Source organism: Sphaeramia orbicularis, chromosome 10 (assembly GCF_902148855.1).
Source record: "Sphaeramia orbicularis chromosome 10, fSphaOr1.1, whole genome shotgun sequence".
Lineage (NCBI taxonomy): Eukaryota > Metazoa > Chordata > Actinopteri > Kurtiformes > Apogonidae > Sphaeramia > Sphaeramia orbicularis.
This window is the reverse complement of record NC_043966.1, coordinates 50,513,900-50,537,034: the sequence shown is the minus strand read 5'-3', so window position 1 is coordinate 50,537,034 and position 23,135 is coordinate 50,513,900. Positions and strand designations below refer to the sequence as shown.

Below are 23,135 nucleotides of genomic sequence, written 5' to 3'. Positions count from 1 at the left end.
GTGAATCCAGTTGTGCATGTCACAAAAAACAAATGTAACACATTGTGAACAACAACAATAGATATAACAACCCAAAAACAATGTGAAAGATTCAACAAGATTTAATAAGGCAAAAATTATGCAAAAGGTACAAATTGAAAATTAGAAATGTTACAAAAGACACTCAAAAAAGTAAAAGTTGCAGTAAGACAAATCTGACAGTAAAACCTAGACCATGGAGAGCAGGCATTGGTCATCAGTGAAAACATGATGCTCACACTTCATAGTTTGGATTGGTCTGTGACTGAGTCCACTGATCGTCCTCTGCTGTGTGAGCTCAGAAAGGTGTGGTCCTGACTCAGGTAGGTGGTGATAAATTCTGGGAAATCTCTCTTGAGGACCACCTCCAGGACCATGTCTGCTGCTGTGTGTAACCTCCATTTCTCCCTGAAAAGAGAGAAAAAAGTAATGAATAAATACCAAGGATGCTCTACTGTTAACAAAGGTTTTAATAGTAAATTAAATGCAGGACTACTAATAGGAATGTAGATATCTGAAATGTGAGAATGTGACTTTTTTGTTGTAATTCTATTGCTGACTGAACATTCTGGATGTCTGAAACTGAAATGCACATGAATGACAAAAGTGATGTCATTTGTCCCTGGGGGAATTATGTTACTGATAGATGAATGTCACTATGGATCTCTCAAAAGTGCAGGAGTTCAAACCAGCAGAAATATGCAGCCCTTCCTTCTGCATCTCTCAGTTTGAATTAGAAGACTAAATATGAAAATAGATGTCTGACTGAATCTGAACAGCAATCAATAATTACAGCTGTCAGTCACGTACTTAACCATATTTTACCCCTATTATATTCTAGCCCTAAAAGTTCCAATCACAGGATAGATTCTCCAGAGCCTAAAAACAGAGTCCAGAGGAGGTAGAATTCTTGTTTCCTCTCAGACTACTTCTATTAAAATTTGCTGAAGGAAAGTTGTGGAATTTTGTGCAATGACACAACATTTAAATGTTGTAACTGGGACAAAATGAATGATGGATTTGTGCAATAAATACCCAATCTAATGACTGTATAGTATATTAAAATGGATTGCTGTACTGACAGCAATACAGGTAGGTTGAACTTCTGAAGTGAGTTTAGTTAATTTTAAATGCGAAGTATGTAACATTTTTCTTAAAAAGGCCTATGTAGATTCAAACAATAATTGTCCTTGTTCATCATCACTATAGATCCTGTGTCATTTTGTAGAGGTGGATTTACATGCATGCAATACTTTTTTATTTTGCTGAGTTTTGGACATTTCTGGCGGTCAACGTGTGAGTTCATACCTCCAGCCAATTCGTAACAGCATTGTGCAACAAAACAGTATAAAAAAAAATACAGCTGCTCTTCTCATTTCATACTCTGAGACACTCTGAGACAAAACTCAGGGCTAAGTATGGACACAATGTTGGCTACAGCAGACTTGTTGTGTCCTTTATTTTTCCCTCTTGAGCATTCCCATGGAGTTTTGCATTGTGTGAGATGTAAAAACACAACCCCTCATGCAAGAACCACTAGTACTATCAAATTTGCTATGACATGCTGCATTCAAGTAATTTACGATAACTTGCTGTAATTACAATTTTTTTCACATTTTGAAATATCAGGTATCACTCTTCTGCTAAATTAATAATTTCATCAGTTTGAAAACACTCTACACAACATAATTTGATGACATTCTGTTTGATACAGCTGATGATACAAGCTCATTTATCGTGTTTATGCAGTCTATTTACATGATATTCTCAACTTATAAATTTGATGATCTGAATCTGATGAAGGGGAATACCTACCCATTATAATGAAAAAAGTAGGAGAAAGTTTAGATGTGACTGCAAAAATGTTCTTGCATGGGTTCTGACTGGTAATATCCACAGGTGTTCACTCATTGTCATGTAGTTATTTTGAGAAATGGAGTATGTTTACCTGGCAGATTGACAGAATACACTGAGCTCTGTCAGGGCTTCTTTGATGAGTTCAGTCACCAGTGTCCGGTTCACCAGTCTACTGTCATCCTCCAGCTGAGTCTGATGACAGATCCACTGCCACACCTAACACACAACACACATCTACTGTTCATACACGCAACTCCTTCTTCATCTTTATATTTTGTTACATTTAAAAACACAATACAGAAAAACAACTTTATTTTGTTGTGGATCTGTGGATGTAAAACACCATGAAGAACTGTTATGAATTAATATTTTGTGGCACACAATCACCTGGTGTTAAATATGGAGCATGTGATCATAAACTCACCTGAGACCTGGATATCTCTGCTGTAGCTGAATCCTCGACCTGGCCTCTGTAGAAGTAATGACCTTTACCTTGGAAACAGAGTGGAGTTGAGTTTGGACTGGATTCATAAAAACAGGGTTTGTATTTGTGAAAAGCCACAAAAGAATCACATTTGTCTTTTGAAATGGTGTTTGATTTTGAATGATTATGTTTTCTTTTTATACATTGAAATGTATTTTATTTTAGGGAAAAAGGTATACTCCAGAGCAGTGGTGGCTGGTGAAATTATTTTTTGGTGGGGCACAGTATCCAAGTCAGTTTTCAGCTGCACTGTAACCACATATCAACACTAGTATACATCCTAGTCCCATGCTAGCAGCCATTCAGTCCCTGTGCAGAAGGAGTGCGAGTCTGGTTCGCATAGCCAGTAGTAGGTCAGACCTGTTCCCAGTGAGGGTTGGACTTCGCCAAGGCTGCCCTTCGTCACTGGTTCTGTTCATAACTTTTATGGACCGAATTTCTAGGTGCAGCCGGGTGGTGGAGGAGGTCGAGTTCAATGGTGGGAGGATCGCGTCTCTGCTTTTTGTGGACGATGTGGTCCTCTTAGCTTCATCGAGCAGCAACCTCCAGCTCTCGCTTTGGCGGTTCACAGCCGAGTGTGGAGCAGCTGGGGTGAAATTCAGCACCCTCAAGTCTGAGGCTTCAGCTGGAAAAGGGTGGAGTGCCCTCTTTGAGGGGGGAGTCCCACCTCAGGTGGAGGAGTTTAAGTATCTCGAGACCTTGTTCACGAGTGAGGGTAGGATGGAGCGAAAGATTGACAGGCAGATCAGGCGGCGTCTGCAGTGATGCAGGTGCTTAACCGGTCCGTTTTGGTGAAGAGGGAGATAAGCCAAAAGGCGAAGCTCTTGATGTACTGGTCAATCTACTTTCCAACCTTAACCTATGGGCATGAGCTCTGGGCAATGACCGAAAGAACAAGGGCATGAGTATCGTACCGTACCATCTTCATCCGCTTATCTGGGTCTGGGTCACAGTCTCAGCAGAGAAGCCCAGACAGCCCTCTCCCCAGCCACCTCCGCCAGCTCTTTTGGGGGATCCTGAGGCATCCCCAGGCCCGCCGAGAGATATAATCCCTCCAGCATGTCCTGCAGAGGTGGGACCCAGTCAGTGTTTTGCAAGTCATAAGTAAGTCTCAAGTCTTTGTCCTCAAGTCCCGAGTCAAGTCCCAAGTCAAGACTGTCAAGTCCCAAGTCCTAAACTTTGAATTTCAATTTGAATTTGTCCTTCAAGTCTTTTTAACAGTAATAATATATCACATTTAGATGACAGATCATATACACTTTTTAAATTCGCATTTATTCATCAGAACATGTTTGATAAAATAAGTGAACTGATAACTTGTACAAAATGTACAAAAACAAAGGGCTGATCAGGGGTGGGAATTGATAGGATTTTATCAGTATCAATGCCATTGTCGATTCTGCTTAACAATCCAATTCCTTATTATTCCTTCCCTATTGTTTTCTGAGTGTTTTTTTTTTTGAATGGGAAAAAAGTAGTTGAACAGGTTGTAGTGGAGATTATTTGACCATTTTTCACATCAAATCATTCCCAATGTCACACATATTCACCATTGTACACATATAAACAGAAAGTAAAGCACAATCATATTTTCCTGAACTGTTTAATATTATAAATGTAAATATTCTGAAATTCTGACGACTTTAAAACATGTTAGGGTGATATGATCCAGACTGGTCAGTGGTGACATTGGTGAGTGACAGACAAATCACAACAGTGGCATGTGGTCATGTTACTCCAGAGGTCCCATTTTCTGGTTTTCCCTTCGTGGCATCGCAGACCATGTGCTCAGACCCGGTCCATGCAGTCTGTGTGGTCCGTGTGTACCAAGACACGACCTTGGGAAAACCAGAAAACGTCGAGCTGGGCAATAAGAGAATTGTTAAGAAGAAATGATAACGCTCAGTATCCACCCCTACTGCTGACAGGTCACTCAAGCACACCAAGGCAGTGAGAAAGAGAGGTGGATTGCATTGCTCAGTGCATGGGTGCAAGGTATGAAATGACTTGATTAGTACACTTTTTTAATGACACACTTTTTAATCTTAAAGTTTTGGGTAATGTATCAAGTTTTTTCAAGTCATAAGGCTGAAGTCCGAGTGAAGTCACTGGTGTTCAAGTCCAAGTCGAGTTGCAAGTCTTTTTACATTTTGTCAAGTGGAGTCTAAAGTCATCAAACTAATGACTCGAGTGTGAATTGAGTCTAAGTCATGTGACTCGAGTCCACATCTCTGGTGTCCTGGGTCAGCCCCAAGGTTTCCTCTTGGACGGACAAGCCCGAAAAACCTCCCCAGAGTGGCGTCCAGGAGGCATCTTCCCTATATGTCCAAACCACCTCAACTGGCTCCTCTTGACATGGAGGAACAGTGGCTCTACTCAGTCCCTCCCAGATGTCCGAGCTCCTCACCCTGTCTCTGAAGTTTAGCCCGGCCACCCTGTGACGGAAACTCAATTTGGCCATTTGTACTCACGACCTCATTCTTTCGGTCATGACCCAGAGCTCATGACCATAGGTGAAGGTTGGAATGTAGATTGACAGGTAAATCAAGAGCTTCGCCTTTCAGCTTAGCTCCCTCCTCACCACAACGGCCGCTCAGCTGCGAACTGCCCCAGTGAGAGCTGAGGGTCGCTGCTTGATGAAGCTAAGAGGAACACATCATCCACAAAAAGCAGAGATGAGATCCTCCCACTGTTGAACACGACCCCCTCCACCACCCGGCTGTGCCTAGAAATTCTGTCCATAAAAGTTATGATCAGAACCGGTGACAAAGGGCAGCCCTGGCAGAGCCCAACACTCACTGAGAACAGGTCAGACTTATTACTGTCTTTGAGGACCAGGCTTGCACTTCTTTGGTACAGGGACTGAATGGCTGCTAGCAAGGGGACATCCACCCTGTACTCCTGGACCACAGGATGCCCCTGGGGACACGGCCAAAAGCCTTCTCCAAATCCACAAAACACGTGTGGACTGGACAGGCAAACTCCCATGCCATCTCCAGCACCCTGGCAAGGGTACAGAGCTGGTCCATGCTTCCACATCTGGGATGATGGCACAAGTACAAGCGGCCAAAATGAGTTTCCTCTGCAAGGTGGCTAAGCTCAGCATTAGAGATAGGGTGAGGAGCTCAGACATCCAGGAAGCACTCAGTGTAGAGCTGCTGCTCCTCTATGTCGAGAGGAGCCAGTTGAGGTGGTTCAGGCATCTCGTGAAGATGTCTCCTGGACGCCTACCTGGGAATGTGTTTCGGACGTGTCCAACCGGGAGGAGACCTTGGGACCAACCCAGGACACACTGGAGGGATTATTTCTCTGGGTTGGCCGAAGAACACCTTGGGATTTCCCTGGAAGAGCTGGTGGGAATGGCTGGGGAGAGGGCTGTCTGGGGTTCTCTGCTGAGGCTGCTGCACCCACGACCAGTATTTTAAAATATTAATTTAAATCAAAATAAAAATATACAGCATGTGTTTTCGGTCATGTGTTTTTTGTATGTAAATTTCCCCCATCTATTCTTCAAACATGCAAATTCTTCTATGACTCCATTGTTAAAGTCAGGCATGTCTCTGACAAGTGTCTTTTCCACTGATTGTATGGACAAAGCATTTAGACCAGAGGTGAAGGTAGTACAAGTAGACCGCATGGCATTAAAAAAAATAGAAAATCAACCAACAGGCTAAAACATGTCTGCGATACCTCTCGTGCTGGGAATCCCCCCAGTCTCCCACATCAAAGCCAGTTGCATTAATGATTGAGCTGGTCAACTGCTTAGGCGTGGTTCAGTAGTGTTACCTACCGACCTATTTGCCGATTCCATTTCTGAGGAAGGTCTTGATTCTTTTAGGGATGTGATGTTTACTCCTGTGGGTGGTGCTTGGGCACAATTTTTTGTGCCCTGAGGCTCTCCTATCTCTTGCATATCTCTTGTAGTGGAGGGGGATCTACTGCACATGCGCCATTTATAATGATAGTCTGTTATGGTCAAGGGAGAGCCTCAGGTGCAGATTTTTGCGTCCCAAACAGGAAACACATTACTTGACTGCTCACTAAATGACCAAAAACAGTTTTAAACTACACTTGAATGCAGATTATACATGGTACTCACAGGCTGTATCATGTATAGCTCATTTATTTAAATATAAATGTTTTTGTAAAATTATTTGATGTAATTCCTATTGTCTTCTTCTTCATGTGAGACATATGGGGCGGTGCCCTAGTGCCCTCTATTGATGAGCTGCCACTGATTTATTTAGTCCTGATGATTTTACTCTCCATTCTATGGCCATTTTGTCTTCAGTCAGTCACACCTTTTAAAAAGGTGAGTCATACCTAAAAAACAAGGTCAATGCCACTTTCTCACTGAGATAAACATTTTAATCTCAGTTGCTCTTGGAATTATAAATCCTAAATCATGAAACCATGTTAGAAATGTTTAGATAGGACCGTCTAAAAACATGGTTGTCAGTGGTTGTGAATACAGCGTCTGAAGATACTGACCTGATAACCAAGCATTAATGAAGAGGACACTGACTGCAATGTTGTGCTTCAGTCCAGAAAGAGTCACTCCCCCCTAAATGAAGTAAAATATAGCCCGTCAGTACATTTTAGTCTTTCTAAAAAAAATTGTAAAATACTGCAAATAAAAGCCAGAAAGAGCTCTGTGTTTGTGTGGTGGTACTTAGTACAAATATATGGGAACAACATAGCTACTATGAGACATTAAAGAACTAACTGATGGCATGGACAGCAGGTCATCAGGAGACACAATAACATCGTGTCGAAGCTGCTGAAGCTGGTTGTCCCCTTCAGTGTGGAGTCTGAAGAGCTGCAACATTTTAAGCATCACACCATTAACAAAAACAGTGACAATCCATGTCATCTTCTGTGGGAAATTGTGTGTTTGTGAATCAGTACTTACTTCCTGCATGGGCTCAATCAACCTTAGGTCATATACCATGAAACCATCCACACCGGCCTGGATCTCCAGCAACTTAAGTCTAATTGATCCGAAGGCAACACAAAGTAAAACATGTCAAGAAACTGCAGGTCAGAGTGACAACCCATATGATTATGTCTACATTCTTATTTTTTATGTATACATTCTTATTCTTCAATACCTACAATTCCATGTGAGAATCCAAAGTCTCCAGAGGATAAATCCTAAACTGTATATTCACCTTCTGACCTGTTCTGAGTGTTACCATTCTATCCACAAGTAAACGGGACATACTAGAATTTTAACACTTAAGCCTCAGTCACAAAGCTTCTTACAAACGATGGGTTCATATGAATCTCCCGGTTCGTACAAGATCTGGAGTTTGTAGACATTTGTGGAGGGAGCAGTGGTTTCTTACAGCCATCTTACAAAGTTGATAAGGCTGCCATTCAAATCGTAAGAGGAACTTGATGCCTCCGTGAGAAAATGACATGATTTTGTGTTGTACAAAGACCGTACAGTTGTCACGTTCCACATAAGGATGCCTCGGGACCTTACTACATCATACCTACAGCCACTTGATGAATTTTTTTGTTGTAAGATGGCTGTATGGCACCCATATGTGCAACTCACGGCACTCTCAAGTCAATGGTAGGAAGATCTTATGCTTTTTCAGAATATTTAGATCAGTACATAAACAGTGGCCATGTACTAAAAGTCTAGTGTCGTGATCATTGCATTCAAGATGGTTATAATGCCCACAAGACTGAAACTTCTGCTGAAAGACGTAGAAAAGAAAAATTAAGTGGTTGTGGCCGCTGTTTTGGTCTGTCAGGATATTGTGTTTTTTCTTGTGTTCTCCCTCCCTTTAGTGGGCTTGTGTCTTGTTTGTTCTTTCCCTGTCTTATTTGCGTGTGTGTGTTGTCTGGAGCTGGACAGGGCTGGAGTTCACCTGTTACCTTTCACCTACATACCTGCACACCATCTTCAATCAAGCCACCTGCCAACAATCAGCCACTTCCACTCCTCTGTATGTAAGCCTGGTTGACTGCACCACTCATTGCCAGATTGTCTGCTCACCTCAGTGGTAGGATATGAACTTTGGCTCTATAGTTTGATTTGCTACTTTCCTGGATTTTTGCCTCAGCTTGACATCTCTAGTCAAAACCCCAGAATTATAGCTGCTGTCCACATTAAGCCTTTTCCTCTCCATAGGCTAAAAAAAAAATTAACATAGTTTAATCTTAGAGGTTTTTTTTTTTCATTCATCTTCTGAACTGCTTTATCCTAGAGAGGGTTGGGGGGCAGCTGGAGCCTTTCCCAGCATTAGAGATGTCTACGCATAATTTGGTGATGATCGCTTTTTTCAGACATTAAAGCTTTACCTACCGATGTGGCATTTCTCACAGCACTTAGTAAAAGTTTGAACATGAACAACCTGCCTCCCTCCAAAGCCCCGCCCCCTTCCCGCTGCCTGAGCTCTGAGGCTCCTCCTCCTCTCTCCTGATGCGCGATGGAAACGGAGGAGGAAGCAGAGGTGGAGGTCCGGTCCGTTTTGGCGTGTCCGCGGACCCCTCCCTCAGTAATCAGACGCATCATCCACCTGCCGCGGGCCCACGGCTCCTGTTCCATCAGTAGACCTGTTCCATCAGTAGACCTGGTCTGTGCAGTACTGGGTCAGTGTTTTCACTGGAGTGCCCAGGGGATGGGCGCGCGCACTGTGAACGCGCGGCCTCCGCGAATTTTCCGTGGACATTTGAAGTTTCATAGTCCATACAATTATCATCCTACATCATCTTACATTGTGTGACACCATGTAATTGCACCTGTATGAGTCCCACCGTCATAAAAGCTGAGCTTTATGCAGACCTGTTCAGTCCAGTACAGCTGACTTCCGGACTTTTATCTCCATCCTTCATTCATCAGACTCCTGTCTGTGCCCCTCAGTTGTTGTTTCTGTTCATAAATCAGTTTTTTCCCTTCCACATGTGCATGTCAGTTCTATCCAAACACATCCTAGACAGTAGACTGTGGTCAGTGGACAGCAGACTGTGGTCAGTGGTCAGTAGACTGTGGTCAGTGACAGGAGAAGCAGCGCCAGTGAAGCGTCAGATTCAGAGGGACACATATCGGATGTGAGACGGCGATAATGGATCGGAAGCTGGATGGTCGTAATGGATGATTGACAGGAGGCTCAGTCAGGTTCGGCCAATTATTTTATTCGGACCGACTAAAATGATTGGTCAGACTTTTATCAGAAATATATGAGAATTAAACATTTTTGAGTTTCAATACCTGGTGGATTTCTTTTACATTTTAGTTTGACACACACTTATTAGGAGCATTTTAAGATGACAAAAGAAAAGTGTAAAAATGCCATATCATACGGTATAGCTTTAAGCTACATTAGGCTTTTTTACATTAAGTATTTTAGAATGTCCTGAAAAAGATGCAGAGAAGACAGAGATGTTGGTGGGTACAGCCATGGATAAAGAGGCAGCGCCTCTACGAACAGTATGAGACTCTATGAGCCTAAGACCTGACTCATTACTACCCTCCAATTATTTTTCCGTAGGTAACAGAATAAAGGAATAAGGTAGAAGTTAGAGGAACATTGATATATGAACTAATGTGATTAAAATATGACCCAGCATGTGTTTTATGTTTGGGATCATGTGCTGTCCATGGTGCTGAATTACACACTCCCGTAGAGAATATGCAGGGAAACTGACAAGCACTGTTAAACATAAGAAAAATTTTGAGTCATAATAAGACATCAAATGAAGAAATTTGAAGTAGAAGGTATAAGAATAAAACAAAGATACACCAGAATAAGAGAGAAATGAACATTAAAAACACTAACTGTCCGTAACATTTACTGCATCTTGAAAATTTGTATACGACCCCCTCTAAGAATGCCATGAATGCTGCACGAATGATGTACTATTGCCTATAAACACCTTACGTCCACCTTAAGAACGCCATGTGAATCTCTGTTTGTACGTCCATTGGTGTAAATGCCATAAAACACCCCTAATAACAACGCACTGTGTTCTTGTGATCTACCTGCGGCCAATCCAGGAACATGGGGTTCTGGAATAGCCTCCTGACCCATGAACGTCGTGCATTGTTCTTAGGTTGTTCATAAAGCATTCGTTAGGGCGCCCTATGAAAGGAGATTTTGTAGTGCGTTTGTAGAAAATCTTGCAAAAGTCATCCACCTGACTACGAACTGAGGAACGGTCCAAGAACTCTCCATTTTTATAAGTCCACCTTGAACAGGTCGTATGAAATGGTCCATAAATCATTCACACGGTGTTTGTAGCAGTTTGTAACTACATTTGTGACTGAGCCTTTAAAGACCTAAAGAGCTGCCAGCATCTACTGATCTAAAATGTTTGATAACATCTGAACTACTCATTCTATCAATACATGAAAACAATTCATCAAAATGCAGCCTCTTAGTGTTTCATCACCATCAGATATCACCCATTTGGACATTCAAGAGTTCTGTATTGAACATGGAAACACATCTTCTGCATTTTTGATTCACCAGTAAAACCCACATATGACAGCGGTAGAAAACCCTTGTTTTTATGTTCAGTTAATGACATATTTTTCTGAAAATGGCACTTTTTCTTCAGTTTTCTGTGCTTCAACATAATGCCCTCTGACTCTAATATGCACAGCTATATGATTGGAAAATGAAATAAAGGAAAATATCTGGCTTTCACTGAAAAATACAAAATAAAGGATAGTATAATAAATGGCTATCAATCAGTTAGGAGAGGTAGAGAAAAGTTCTTTTGGAGGTTGCCACCAAAATACTTCTAGGTGTTAAAAGGTTAAAGGCAGTTTGGATTCACATCTACTGAACGACTGAAACACAGGGATGTTCCCCTGGGGATAGCAACTTTCATCTAGGACTTAGCTTTACTCTAAGGTATGAAACAGTATTTGATATATCCTAGGTACATTAAGAGCAATGAGTTGTCACTGTGTGACTCCCAGGGACCAACACCAGGAGGATGTCTGAAAAATCCCCCAAAATTACCACCTATCTATTTTTATTAACCCCTTTTACTTGACCTCACTGAAAGACATCATGGTGTAAAGGAAAGATAAAATGGAGAATTTGTAAGGAAAAGATGCTGCAGTGTTGAGAGAATCTGGCTGCTCTTAAGTCTAAATGGATGGTCCATGGTGAAACTACAAACTTCTTAAGATAGACTACAAAATCCTATCTCCGTTTCCATTTCTGTGTGAATGGAAGACATAAACGTGGACAACAGGGTTATCAATGTGACATCCTTATCAAGGTTGCAACAGAAATAGGCCTAAATAAAGGCTAAACCTGCACCACCAGTCACTTACACTCATCCTCCTGTCCGCTCAGTTTGTTAGTATGAGTGAATCAGTGGGATTTTATCCAAAATAGTAAATCTATTCAAGATATGCATAAAAATATAAATTAAGTCTATAATCTAGTAATCTTCAGGTGGTCATTCTTAGGTTTACTTGTTGAATTAACCATCTGTTTAAATTTAACCCATAAATACACTTCCTCTATCTTAATTGTCTCTGGTTTATCTAACCAGTGACACCAAAACACAGGCCATAAATAGAGGTTTGTCTGTAGTTTACGCATAGGTGAAGAAGTAGAAGAGTGGACTGTTGTGCTCATTTGAGTGGTCTTGTGGTTAACATTCGTTTATGAGTGCTGCAGGGTGTGAAGTTTAGGCTGGTTCAGTTACATGAGGGTGTGTTTGGTGTTCATGCCTGGTCACAGTGTCCAGTACTGTCCTGTAGGAGGTGCTGTATGTGTCCTGAGGCAGCAGGAGGGCAGCCATGCCTCCGGTGGCCAGTGCTCCCCGACGATGACATGTCTGAACCAATAAGTCCATGTAGCTGCGCAGAAAGCGTTTCTCCATGTTGACATATTTACTGCGGTCGGGCAGCAGGAAGGCCTCACGATGACCTGAACCACAGAAACAATGAACCGACCACACACCTTTGTAGACTTCATATAAAGGTAACTCGTGATTATGACACTGAAGCAGTGATTCAGTCCAGAAGCTCACTGGAAAACTGTGTTCATAGATTGGTCAAGCACACGTGATTGTTTTACCAAACTTATTGACAAAGGAGGCTGAATAATCCCAGATTCCACAGTTGAGTCCTGCTGAATGATCTCGCAGCTCATAGAGAATCTCCTCCATTTCAAAAGCTGCCAAGATGTTTTCAATGAGCACTGTGGCCTTGATGGTACCCAGTGGAAGATCGAGCTGCACACAGAAATGTTTTTTTTTTTTTTTTTAATTAAAAAAATTGAATTTAACATAATTTAAGATTATTGTGATTATCATATTTGTGCTTAAAATTTTTGGAAAAAACACACCACAAAACCAATATCCAAAAAGTTTGAAAGGAACCTTTTCTCATGAAATCCACTACAGACCAGCTTTATCAGGTAAATCTGGCAAAATTCAGTGTTAATGCTCTCCACATTGATTTCTTATATTGATTTCATATTGATTGTATTTCATTTGGCTTAGGTGGTGTCCTGAATGGTCTTGGTACTGACCTTCTGCTGCGTCCACACAAATATGTTATTCCACAGTCTTGCCTCCATGAAGCTCTCCACCTGAAGAACATTAAAGAACAGGAGCTTACATGCTCTGCATGTTTGCAGAGTGGATCAGATATAACAATAAAAAAAATAAATAAATAAATAAATAAATAAATACGTGTGTGTGTGTGTGTGTGTGTGTGTGTGTGTGTATAAACACAAAGGATGTAACCATGCAAATCAGTCCACAGAAAAAACATAACATCCGTTTAATGAGATTCTGTTACCAGATGTTTGTTTCTGTGCTTTGTAGAGTATGAAAATTATTTTTGTATATTTTAAATACTTATAAATACTTGTAATCTTTGAGTACATTTCAGAGCTTGTACCAGAGTATTTTTTAAACAATTATCTGTGTTCTCACTGAAGGAAAGGAGTGGATATAGGCCACCTCTGATAAAATGATACTATTAAAAATTAAATCAGTAGTAACATTATGTCTATAGTATTTTAGGCTCTAGCAGCCCTGTGACCCTCCCAAGGAGATGATTTGGAAAATGATTATTGTGTATATTACTTCTGTGATATATACATAAATTTAAAAGAATCTGTTCATGCAAAGAACTGCATTGTGTGTAAATTGTGTGTAAATGACCTTGTGTGTGTAAATGATTGTGTGTAAATGACCTTTGATAGGTAGAAAAAGGGTCCACTTTGTTCTTCAAACAGTGTCTTTCCACAGTGGAACATGAGAAGTCCAAAGTCAAAAAGTGGACCAGGAGCCTGCTTCCCCTCTACCTGTTATTCAGACACAAACTAAATCACTGAGCAAACCAGAAAAAGGGATCCACTGTATTCATTTACGTTCATATGAAATTGAGCAAAACAGCGAAATGCAGTTTAAGTTACTGCTATCACCATTCCAGTCAATCCTGAACCAATCAACTAGTACAGATTTTGTCTAAGCATTCAACATCCAGGGCTAACATGTTAGAAATTATTGAGTTTGATACAATTACTTATTTTCCCCTCACAAACCTTCTTAGAATAATAATACAACATGCATATGCACAATCAAACCATTGATTATAACAACACCTATGGGGTAGATGACTCAAGCATTTGTAAAAATGATTTTCATGGTGAAAATAAATTTTAAAAAGGAAATGGAATATGAGACTGTGTAGGTTTTGTACCTCCCACAGGGTTTCAAACATCTGAACAGACCCCAAACCTGCACCATAGTCCATAGTTTCTTTTGATAAGATAATCCTACCATCATGTTGGGTTCCACCATGTTCCAGGCACGAGGCCGAAGCATCAGCACTGGCACCTCAGATATGTGAGGAACATCTGCTAACAAAGAAACAGGATGGGAACATACATGTGTGTACTATGCGATATGCATCTGTATGTTATACCTGAAGTATTCACAAAATTGTTTTCATACAAACACTGATGTGTGTGTATCTACAAAATCAGGCGTTATGTTCTCACAGGTTTTCCCTGGATCATCTGTGGACCTGCTGCTGTGGTCCTGCCTCTATCCTGCCTCCATCACTACCTCCGCCAAGGAGGTTTTGTTTTTGCCAGTGTTGGTTTGTCTGTCTGTCTGTTTGTGTGCAAGATAACTCAAAAAGTTATGGATGAAAATTTTAGGAAATGTTGATACTGGCACAAGGAACAAATTATTAAATTTTGGTGTTGATCGGGGGGGGGGGCACTGATCTGCGTTGGCGGTGGTCTGCGCTCTCTGAGTGCTTTTCTAGTTATTATTAATTTATCCATATAGTTGTGATAGTCTTTATCATACAGTTACATGGATGGTAGAGCTTTCTATTACTGGTACTAACAGCTGCAGTTGTAGTATATCCACTGTTAGCACTTGTATTTAGAGTAGTAGTAATAGCAGTTACAGGTTGGCTATTTGTACTAGTTATTGGTAGTTATTAGTTTCTTGATTTGAAATTAGCTGATCGACCTCTATGGGAGAAAAGAAATCCATATAGCCAAATGGGTCAACAGTCAACTCTTCCTGGGTCTGATGGATTTAATGATGAACTAGAATTTGTGGAGGACAAGAGGCAATTCATTTTATCTCTGTAAGTTAAAAAAAATCATTGCTATGGAGAGTTGCAGGAGTACTAGGCTCATATACACTGTGGTTCTTTGTCAGTCTGGCTACAGTACTGAAAAGAAACCAGTGACTGTTCTTGTTTTCCTCTATTTGTGATGAATTAGCTGCTCTAGCAGAACACCTTCCTTTATTTATTACCTCTGCCAAAGAGGTTATGTTTTTGCCAGCGTTGGTTTGTCTGTCTGTCTGTCTGTGTGCAAGATAACTTAAAAAGTTATGGACGGATTTGGATGAAAATTTCAGGAAATGTTGATACCGGCACAAGGAACAAATGATTAAATTTTGGTGGTGAGTGGGGGGGGGGGCACTGATCTGCCTTGGCGGAGGTCTGCACTCTCCAAGTGCTTTTCTAGTTTAGACTGTCCTACCAGACTGAATTTTGTTCTTCTAGTTTAGTAGAACGCCACTTTCTCTCAAGTTTTCGGGTTAGTTGCTTTAATCGGCGAGTATGAGAATTAAACCAGGGACCCCACTTGTCTTGTTTTATAATCTTTTTTGTTGGAGTGATTAGATCTAATGTTTTTCATAGTGTGTTGTACTATCAACAAACTCATCAAATTGAGGTGGACTAAAATTGACTGAGTTTGAGAAACAATCTATTGTGAAGTTCAGCGGTGGGATCAAATTTAGCGCTGTAAGGATTTCCTCCTTAAATTTAGATAGAGCATGATCTGATAAAAATGTCTTGTTATAAACATTTTTAGAAGGAAGGGAATCATTGAATAATAAAGATTCAAAAGTTACTAGATAGTGGTCGGAGAGGAGAGGATTTTTGTGGAAAGACTATTAAGTCTTCAAGTTCCACACCATAGATCAGGACGAGGTCAAGAATGAGATTAAAACAATGAGTGGGCTTATGTACACACTGACTGAAGCCTGTTGAGTCCAATAATGACATAAATGCATCACTGAAGCTATCATTTTCACTGCCTACATGAATACTGAAGGCACCTATGGTAATAGCATTATCTGTTTTAAGGACTACACAGGATAGGAACTCTGATAAAAACTCAGTGTATGGACCAGGATTACGGTACACTATGACAAACAGCAAAGTGGAGTGTTTTATACAGTAGGGCAGTGTTTTTTAACCTTGGGGTCGTGACCCCACGTGGGGTCGCCTGGAATTCAAATGGGGTCACCTGAAATTTCTAGTAATTGATTAAAAAAAAAAAAAAATACTAATAAAAAATATTTTTTAATGATTCAATATATATATATATCATTATAATGCAAACACCACAAACTTTTCCTAATAAAAATCAAGTTCAAATAAAATGCTGGATATAATATCTGAGAGGGCATATCTTGATTGACCTGATTATGTGACTGCGTGCTTTACTATGCTTCCACCTGCCTGGACACAGTCGCAATCAGAAAACCGGACCGAACAGAGAACGGAAAGATTTCTTCGCCCACCTTGCCCCACTAAGACATCTAAGAGAAACTGAGAAGCAGACACCAAAAAGGTGCATTATATACATTATATTGGTTAAATGTCATCAAAAATTTGCGTTAACATAAGGGTGAAAAATGTGTTCTCTGCGTCTTGTTTCATCATTTTGATGTGTCCTTCTTGCAACAATAACTGCAGCCATGTGTGTGCAATTATACATGCAAACCATTTGAAACTCCCTTTGAGATGTGTTAAATATAGATGCAGTTTCTAAGAGCAAAATTCCTTTCAGGTTTGATAAATCACTTTGCGAGTGCTAAATTAATATATTTACATTTTTCCTCCCAGCAGAGACGCAATTGCGTGTAAACACCCCATATTGCATATTCATTGCGGCAAACATACTAACTGGATGCAGATGTGCTGTTTTGCACCTTTGAAAGACACAACCCCTAGTGCGCACTGTTAATATATCTGTGCAATGACTTTGTACACATTTTTATACACGCAAACCTTTAGTAGATCCAGCCCTACATTGGGTGAGAAAGGCTAAGACTAAGTCTTGTCAGGCTGCTGCTGAGTCTAGACAATTATTAAGTATTCAAAAAGCAGGTTTTTGTCAAACAAAATAAATCTGTATGATAATCTGATATAATATAAATTATTAGTACAGTTTTGGATGACAAAAATCTGATGTTCAGGAGACCACATTTAATTTTCTTGTGCTTTTGAACTGTTGGAGCAGAAGTGTTAATTAGCTGTACCATACAGGATGTGAAACAAAGCACTCACCGGAGAACTGGTTGTGGACTGCTTTCAAGACATTATGGATCCCTCTGATCTGGTTGTGGTATGTTGGGCAGTTTCCATCATCAAAGTCAACCTACCAAAACCAAAGCATGTCCACATCAGCATAACTGAGGAGATTTATAAAAAGTCAGATCAGACAAAAAAGATGGAAGAACACTTCAGTGTACAATGTGATGGTGTAAGGGGAACATGGTCACTATATGTGAGAAAAATGGACTAAAGACTAATGGTTTTCAAGAACAAAGTCAATAAAACCACAATTTAAAAAAAGTACAAATGTGAACTAAATTGAAAACAAATTCCAGGTGAAATCAGCTTTTCCCCTTTGTTTTACGCAATTAATTTAACTACTATATTATGATAAAAATGTTTTGTATGAATGGCACATCAAGAAACTAGCTCCATACCTTAGTAAATTATAATCTTATTTGATGTCATGTGTTCTTTCATTCTATTTTTTGCATCCTCTATTATTCAAGCCTTCCCTCATATAAAAAGAAAACTACCGCTAAATGAAAACTAAACTGAAACTCATCTTTTCTAACAAGCAGTGAAGAGCAGCAAAACTGACGGAAACAGGCATTTTAATTATGAACTACACCAGCAGAAAACTGTGACATAACAATGTTGCTAACTGAAAGGTCAGAGGAAGTTATTACAGTTTATTAATTGGGTAAAATTAATGTCAGAACCAAATTTCATTATAATTTATCCAGTAGTTGACTGAAGTTTTTGTAAATTTGGATGACTCTAATGGCCAGAATTACTGTGCTCAGGACCACCTTAAAACATGTTATCACCCCCCCCCCAATGAATCATGGCAATTGCATATGTTAAAAAATTATCCACATGAATTTTAACATTAACGTAAATATGACTTTTGTTCAGAACACCAGGTGTGGTAAGGTTACTTGGGTTGATGCAAGACTGGTTATAATGCCATTGGTCACTATGGCTAATGCTGATGGATGAAGCTATGGCTAGAGGTTTGGGTTGTTGCAGTGTTACCGAGAACCTAAAGGTAATTAGTGCAAAATTCTAATGGTATAACGATACATTTCTATTATGGAGAAGCATCTATTCAATTAACACAGCAGAGTGGTACACTTCTCAGATCTGTATGACAGTTCACTCCTCTTCCAAGTAAGACTTTCTGAGAGTCTTTTGATTTTATAAAGACACATTTGTTTCCTGACACACAGCACAACTATAGTTGTGGTTAATAGATTACAAAATGACTTTATTGTTATGATTGTTGATGAAGCTCAATACTGTACCAAGTCACTAGGCTAGTGTAAGAACATTAGCTCACCTCTGACCCTTTGCATTGCAGCATTCCCAAATTTGGTCACTTCTGGATCAACAAAGCCAATGTTATAATGGCCAAATCACAAAATTTTGATTACAATTCAGAAACAAATGGGCAACATCCCAGTTCTTCCATCTACTATGTGTAAACAGTCAATGCAATCCATTATAGCTTGAAACAATTTATAATTTTGTGTAGCTACATGTTGTCCAATTGTCAAATGTTATCATTTGCATTTGGTAGCACTTTACATTACAGCTTTGTACTAACATAATAGTAGAATTATAAAAGAGTGATAATAAAGAAATACTTATTAAATAATACCATGTTACTGCCAAAGTAATAACCAGACTAATAGCGTGATAATATTATTAAATGTAAAATACTGAATGTCAAAGTTGTTGAATTGCCATTTTATAATACTGAAATTCATCAAGGTAATAGTGTGTAAATAATTTGTTTGGTGCTGTGTTGTTACATGGAAACACTTGGGGTATTCTCTGTGTAATAATGAATCAGATTTGCAAAAGACCAAACTAGGTATTCCATTGTCCCTTGATGTTTAGTTTACTGTAATATTTAAAACATTGCTTGTTGTTGTTGTTGTTATTGTTGTTGTTATTATTATTATTATTATTATTATTATTATTATTATTATTATTTTAACGTCCACTTTTTTTGTTAGTATGATTATAAAAGAAGTGGAAGGCCAACATGCATGTATTACACTTGATTTAAAAAGGAACATCATCTAGTTTGTAGTTCTAATTTCTAGTTAACATGTAGCTGAAACACCACCTAAACTACATGAATGTCAACACGTGTCACTGTTGCTGTTTGTACACTCAGTACATTCCAGATACGGTACCTGTATGCCTTGTGCTGGAGACTGCAGAGCTTTGATAAACCGCTGTGTATCACAAGGAGCCAGGTCCCCAATATCCACATGCCTCCTGCAGAGCCTCGGGGGAACAGGGAGCACCCTCCAGTCTGGGTCTGTCCTGACATGGGATGTGTTTTCTAAGAAACCCGGTAGGTCACCAGATAAGTCCAAGTGTGCTTTTCTAGACACTCGCAAACGCAAAACCTGAATGGAGAAAAAGCAGAGCCAAGTTCCAAACCTGAATGAAGTACAAGTTCATCAATTTCGGTTTTGAAAACAATGAGATTACTGAGCAACCCTACCTGATCAACTTCCTTATCGAATGTAGAGATTAACTGGTGAAGGAAAAGGAGGCAGTCTTTGGTGAAAAGAGTGTCATACTCTGCTTTCAATCCTTGGGGAGGAGGAAACAGCTCCAAGCCCAATGGTCCCTGTCATGAAAAGGTTTAGATCCATATATCAGAGTGTGAATAATATGGAGAGGATTTTCACTTTTGTGTTAATTATGCAAGTCCCAAAGGTAGGGGATCCATATTTGTAAATCTGTCACAAACCACATTTCTTAACATATTCTTAAATCTGACAGTGAATTCAACCTTAACAGTCACAATTGCACAAAGGACATTGCAGTACAATGTGGAGTAGCTGAGGTCAAATGTGTGCAGGGGTAATCAAAAACTTACTGTACTTTACTCATTAGCAATGTTTTCTTTCTACTGCATAAAATTGATTTTTTTTTTTCTTCTAAGCAGCAGTCAAACAAGCTGTAATCAAACAAGAGTGTTTGCTTGAAGGTCAATATGTCTTCAAATGATGAATGTCAGAACTAATTTGTTATGATTAAATCTGGTTTTGGTCTCCACTAACTCATGGTTCACACTTCATCCTCTTGCTCAGTCCTTTTCTACAGTGACCCCAGTGTGTCCTTATGATTCACTTACTTGTATTGTTTTTTTGGGTTTTTTTTAAATGAACCACGTAGTTATACCAAGTTTGCATTTATTCTTTTGCCCCCTAGTGTTCCCCAGGCTTCTAAATAGCAAAAAGTCCTACCCGAACACATACTGATAAATTGCAGCAAGTTTAGTGAAATGCTGAATGGTTCTCCAGTTATGCTCTGAAAACAAAATGATGATTGAGAAACAGACAGAAGGACTGAATGCTGTCCCCATGCTGGAAGATAAAAAGATAAATGCAACTTAAATTTTGATCAAAGCAGTCAACAAAGTTCTACTTCTGTAACATTCACAAACTAACAAAACTTTGATTACATACATATGTGATTACCTACTTCACTGTTCACTATAATGGCATACAAAAAGCAGACTGTAATGAACTAACTGGAGCTAACTGACAAAGCCAAAAGGCAGACTCTTATTAAAGAAGATTTCCCTTTAAAACTTCAGATTGTACTCAGATATTTGCTGCTGTTCAATGTCCAACCACATATCGTTCTATTTTCTTCCTTTATTCCTATACAGTGATAAGTTTTCCAGTCCAGTCATAATTTCATCTATAACTTATATATAAGAATAAATTCACTCACGGACATGCTGAAGGGTAACCTGGCTTCACTCAGTACAGGTGGACTTTGGTAGTGGACTGACTTTGGTTATTGTTTGACCAGGAAGATGTTTGTTTGGATTTTGGGTTTAAAGCAGGGGCGATTCTAGGATCTGAGGTTCAGGGGTGCTGAGCACCCAGAGTGCTGGCTGGCCAGGCAAGAGAAATTTCACTGTTTTGTACATTTTAATGCAATTTTGGGCCATCGTTCCCACATTTTTGAAAGAAAAGTATAACATTTTTTGGGTATGAGAAACTCTGTGATTAAACCATCAAATCTGATGATCCCGTCTTGACTACTGCAATGCTCTTCTAATGGGCCTCCCAGCTTGTGTTGTCAGACCACTACAGATGGTCCAGAATGCAGCAGTGCGTCTGGTCTTCAATCACCCTAAAAGGGCACATGTCACCCCCTTACTCATTGAGTTACACTGGCTACTCATAGCTGCCCTTATCAAATTCAAATCTTTAATCCTAGCCTACAAAATTCTCAGTGGGTCTGCTCCTACCTACTTAGGTGCACTAATAAAAGCTTATGTCGCCCCACGACCACTCCGCTCGTCTGGGGAATGTAGTCTGGTGGTCCCCAGACCTTGTACAAGACAATCCAGGCTCTTTTCATGGGTCGTTCCACGTTGGTGGAACGCTCTACCAAGTGCCACAAGAACAGAGTCATCCCTGCCTATCTTCAAGAAGCTCCTGAAGACCCAGCTCTTCCGAGAGCACCTCCTATCCTAGCACTTTCAAACATTCCATTTTAAATATTCTAATAAGGTTTTTCCCAGGATAACCACAGATTCTTCCAGGATTATCTCTGGACCTGCTGCGGTGGTCCGGCCTCTTCACTGCCCTCATCATCACCACTCACTTATCCTCAACGGCCTCCATGTGTCTCCCCCCCTACTCCCCCCTTCTCCCCCTCTCCCCCAGTCTCTATCTCTATCGTTCTCTCTTTTTCCCCTTCTCTACTCTCTCTCTTTAACCCCAACTGGTCAAGGCAGACGGCCATCCTCCAGGAGTCTGGGTCTGCTCGAGGTTTCTGCTGTTAAAGGGAAGTTTTTCCTCGCCGCTGTCACCAGTCACAAGTGTTTGCTCCTGGAGGATTCTGTTGGGTTTCTGTAAATTGGCTTAGAGTCTGGTTTTGACCAACTCTATATTTAAAGTGTCAAGAGATAACTTTTTTTGTGATCTGGCACTATATAAATAAAATTTGATTGATTGAGTGATTTAATTGGTTTTCCCCTGTAAGTCGCTTTGGAAAAAAACGTCTGCCAAATGCGTAAACATAAACATAAACATAAACATAAATACTGAGCTACAATAAAAGAGGAATGGATTTGAATCATAAAAGAAATATACCCTAACCCTAATTTCTGGTGGAAGACAATCTTCCATTTTGATACAGCAGCTCCTCAACATATACATATACGAGAGAATGCGTTTAACTCCAGAGGAATATTAGTGTCAGAGCTACCAGATCTACTTCAAAACACTGTCTGTACATGACAATACATTCACTGTACAGGTTCTATCAGTAGAACATTTATAAATCTGTTTAGAAATGTACATAAACCAACATATATGTGGAATAACACTTTATCATACCGTCAAAACATCAGCAAACCAGCACTTTTGTCATTTGTTTTCCAATTATTATGATTAAGATACGTAACATTTAGCACATTTAATCTGAGGCAGATAATTTCTAAAAAACTGTATACAAGTGTATATGTTAAGTGTCTCTCTGCTCTCCTCTCTCTCTTTGTGCTTTAACCAAAAGGCAAATAACCAAACTAGAAGCACTCAGAGAGCGCAGACCTCCGCCAAGGCAGATCAGTGCCCCCCCCGATCAACACCAAAATTTTATCATTTGTTCCTTGTGCCAGTATCAACATTTCCTGAAATTTTCATCCAAATCCGTCAATAACTTTTAGAGTTATCTTCCACACAGACAGACAGACAGACAGACAAACCAAAGCTGGCAAAAACATAACGTCCTTGGCGGAGGTAACAATGTGTTTTATATCTAATAAGAGAAATAAACTGGTACATTTATTCAACTCACAACATCATTGTAATAGAATATTTGGTTGCTGTGAAAAGTGAGGATACACAAGTTGATTTTACACTCTTACCTCAATCTGGCTCTTTTTTTCTTTTTTTTTTTCAGAAAAAAACC

General features: G+C 39.8%; 1 protein-coding gene across 1 annotated transcript; it reads right to left on the bottom strand.

Annotated features, from left to right (window-relative positions):
* Positions 1–260: 260 nt before the first annotated feature.
* On the bottom strand, positions 261–20,945 carry ugl (ureidoglycolate lyase). The gene is made up of 15 exons (XM_030145088.1): positions 20,940–20,945; positions 19,696–19,824; positions 19,379–19,597; positions 17,184–17,274; positions 14,135–14,211; positions 13,546–13,656; positions 12,874–12,933; positions 12,418–12,574; positions 12,069–12,267; positions 7,272–7,350; positions 7,086–7,178; positions 6,851–6,923; positions 2,300–2,367; positions 1,967–2,091; positions 261–426 (listed from the first exon to the last, which is right to left on the bottom strand). The coding sequence occupies exons 1-15, from the start codon at positions 20,943–20,945 to the stop codon at positions 261–263; spliced, it is 1,653 nt and encodes a 550-aa protein (XP_030000948.1).
* Positions 20,946–23,135: the final 2,190 nt, after the last annotated feature.

Bases quoted from the DNA above. Each gene is read 5' to 3' on its own strand.
- ugl (XM_030145088.1), bottom strand. The intron at 13,657-14,134 runs GTAGGATTATCT...TCTGAATAACAG, and splicing joins TGGTGGAACCCAACATGATG to GTAGAGGGGAAGCAGGCTCC. The intron at 12,934-13,545 runs GTCATTTACACA...AATGTTCTTCAG, and splicing joins CCTTTTTCTACCTATCAAAG to GTGGAGAGCTTCATGGAGGC.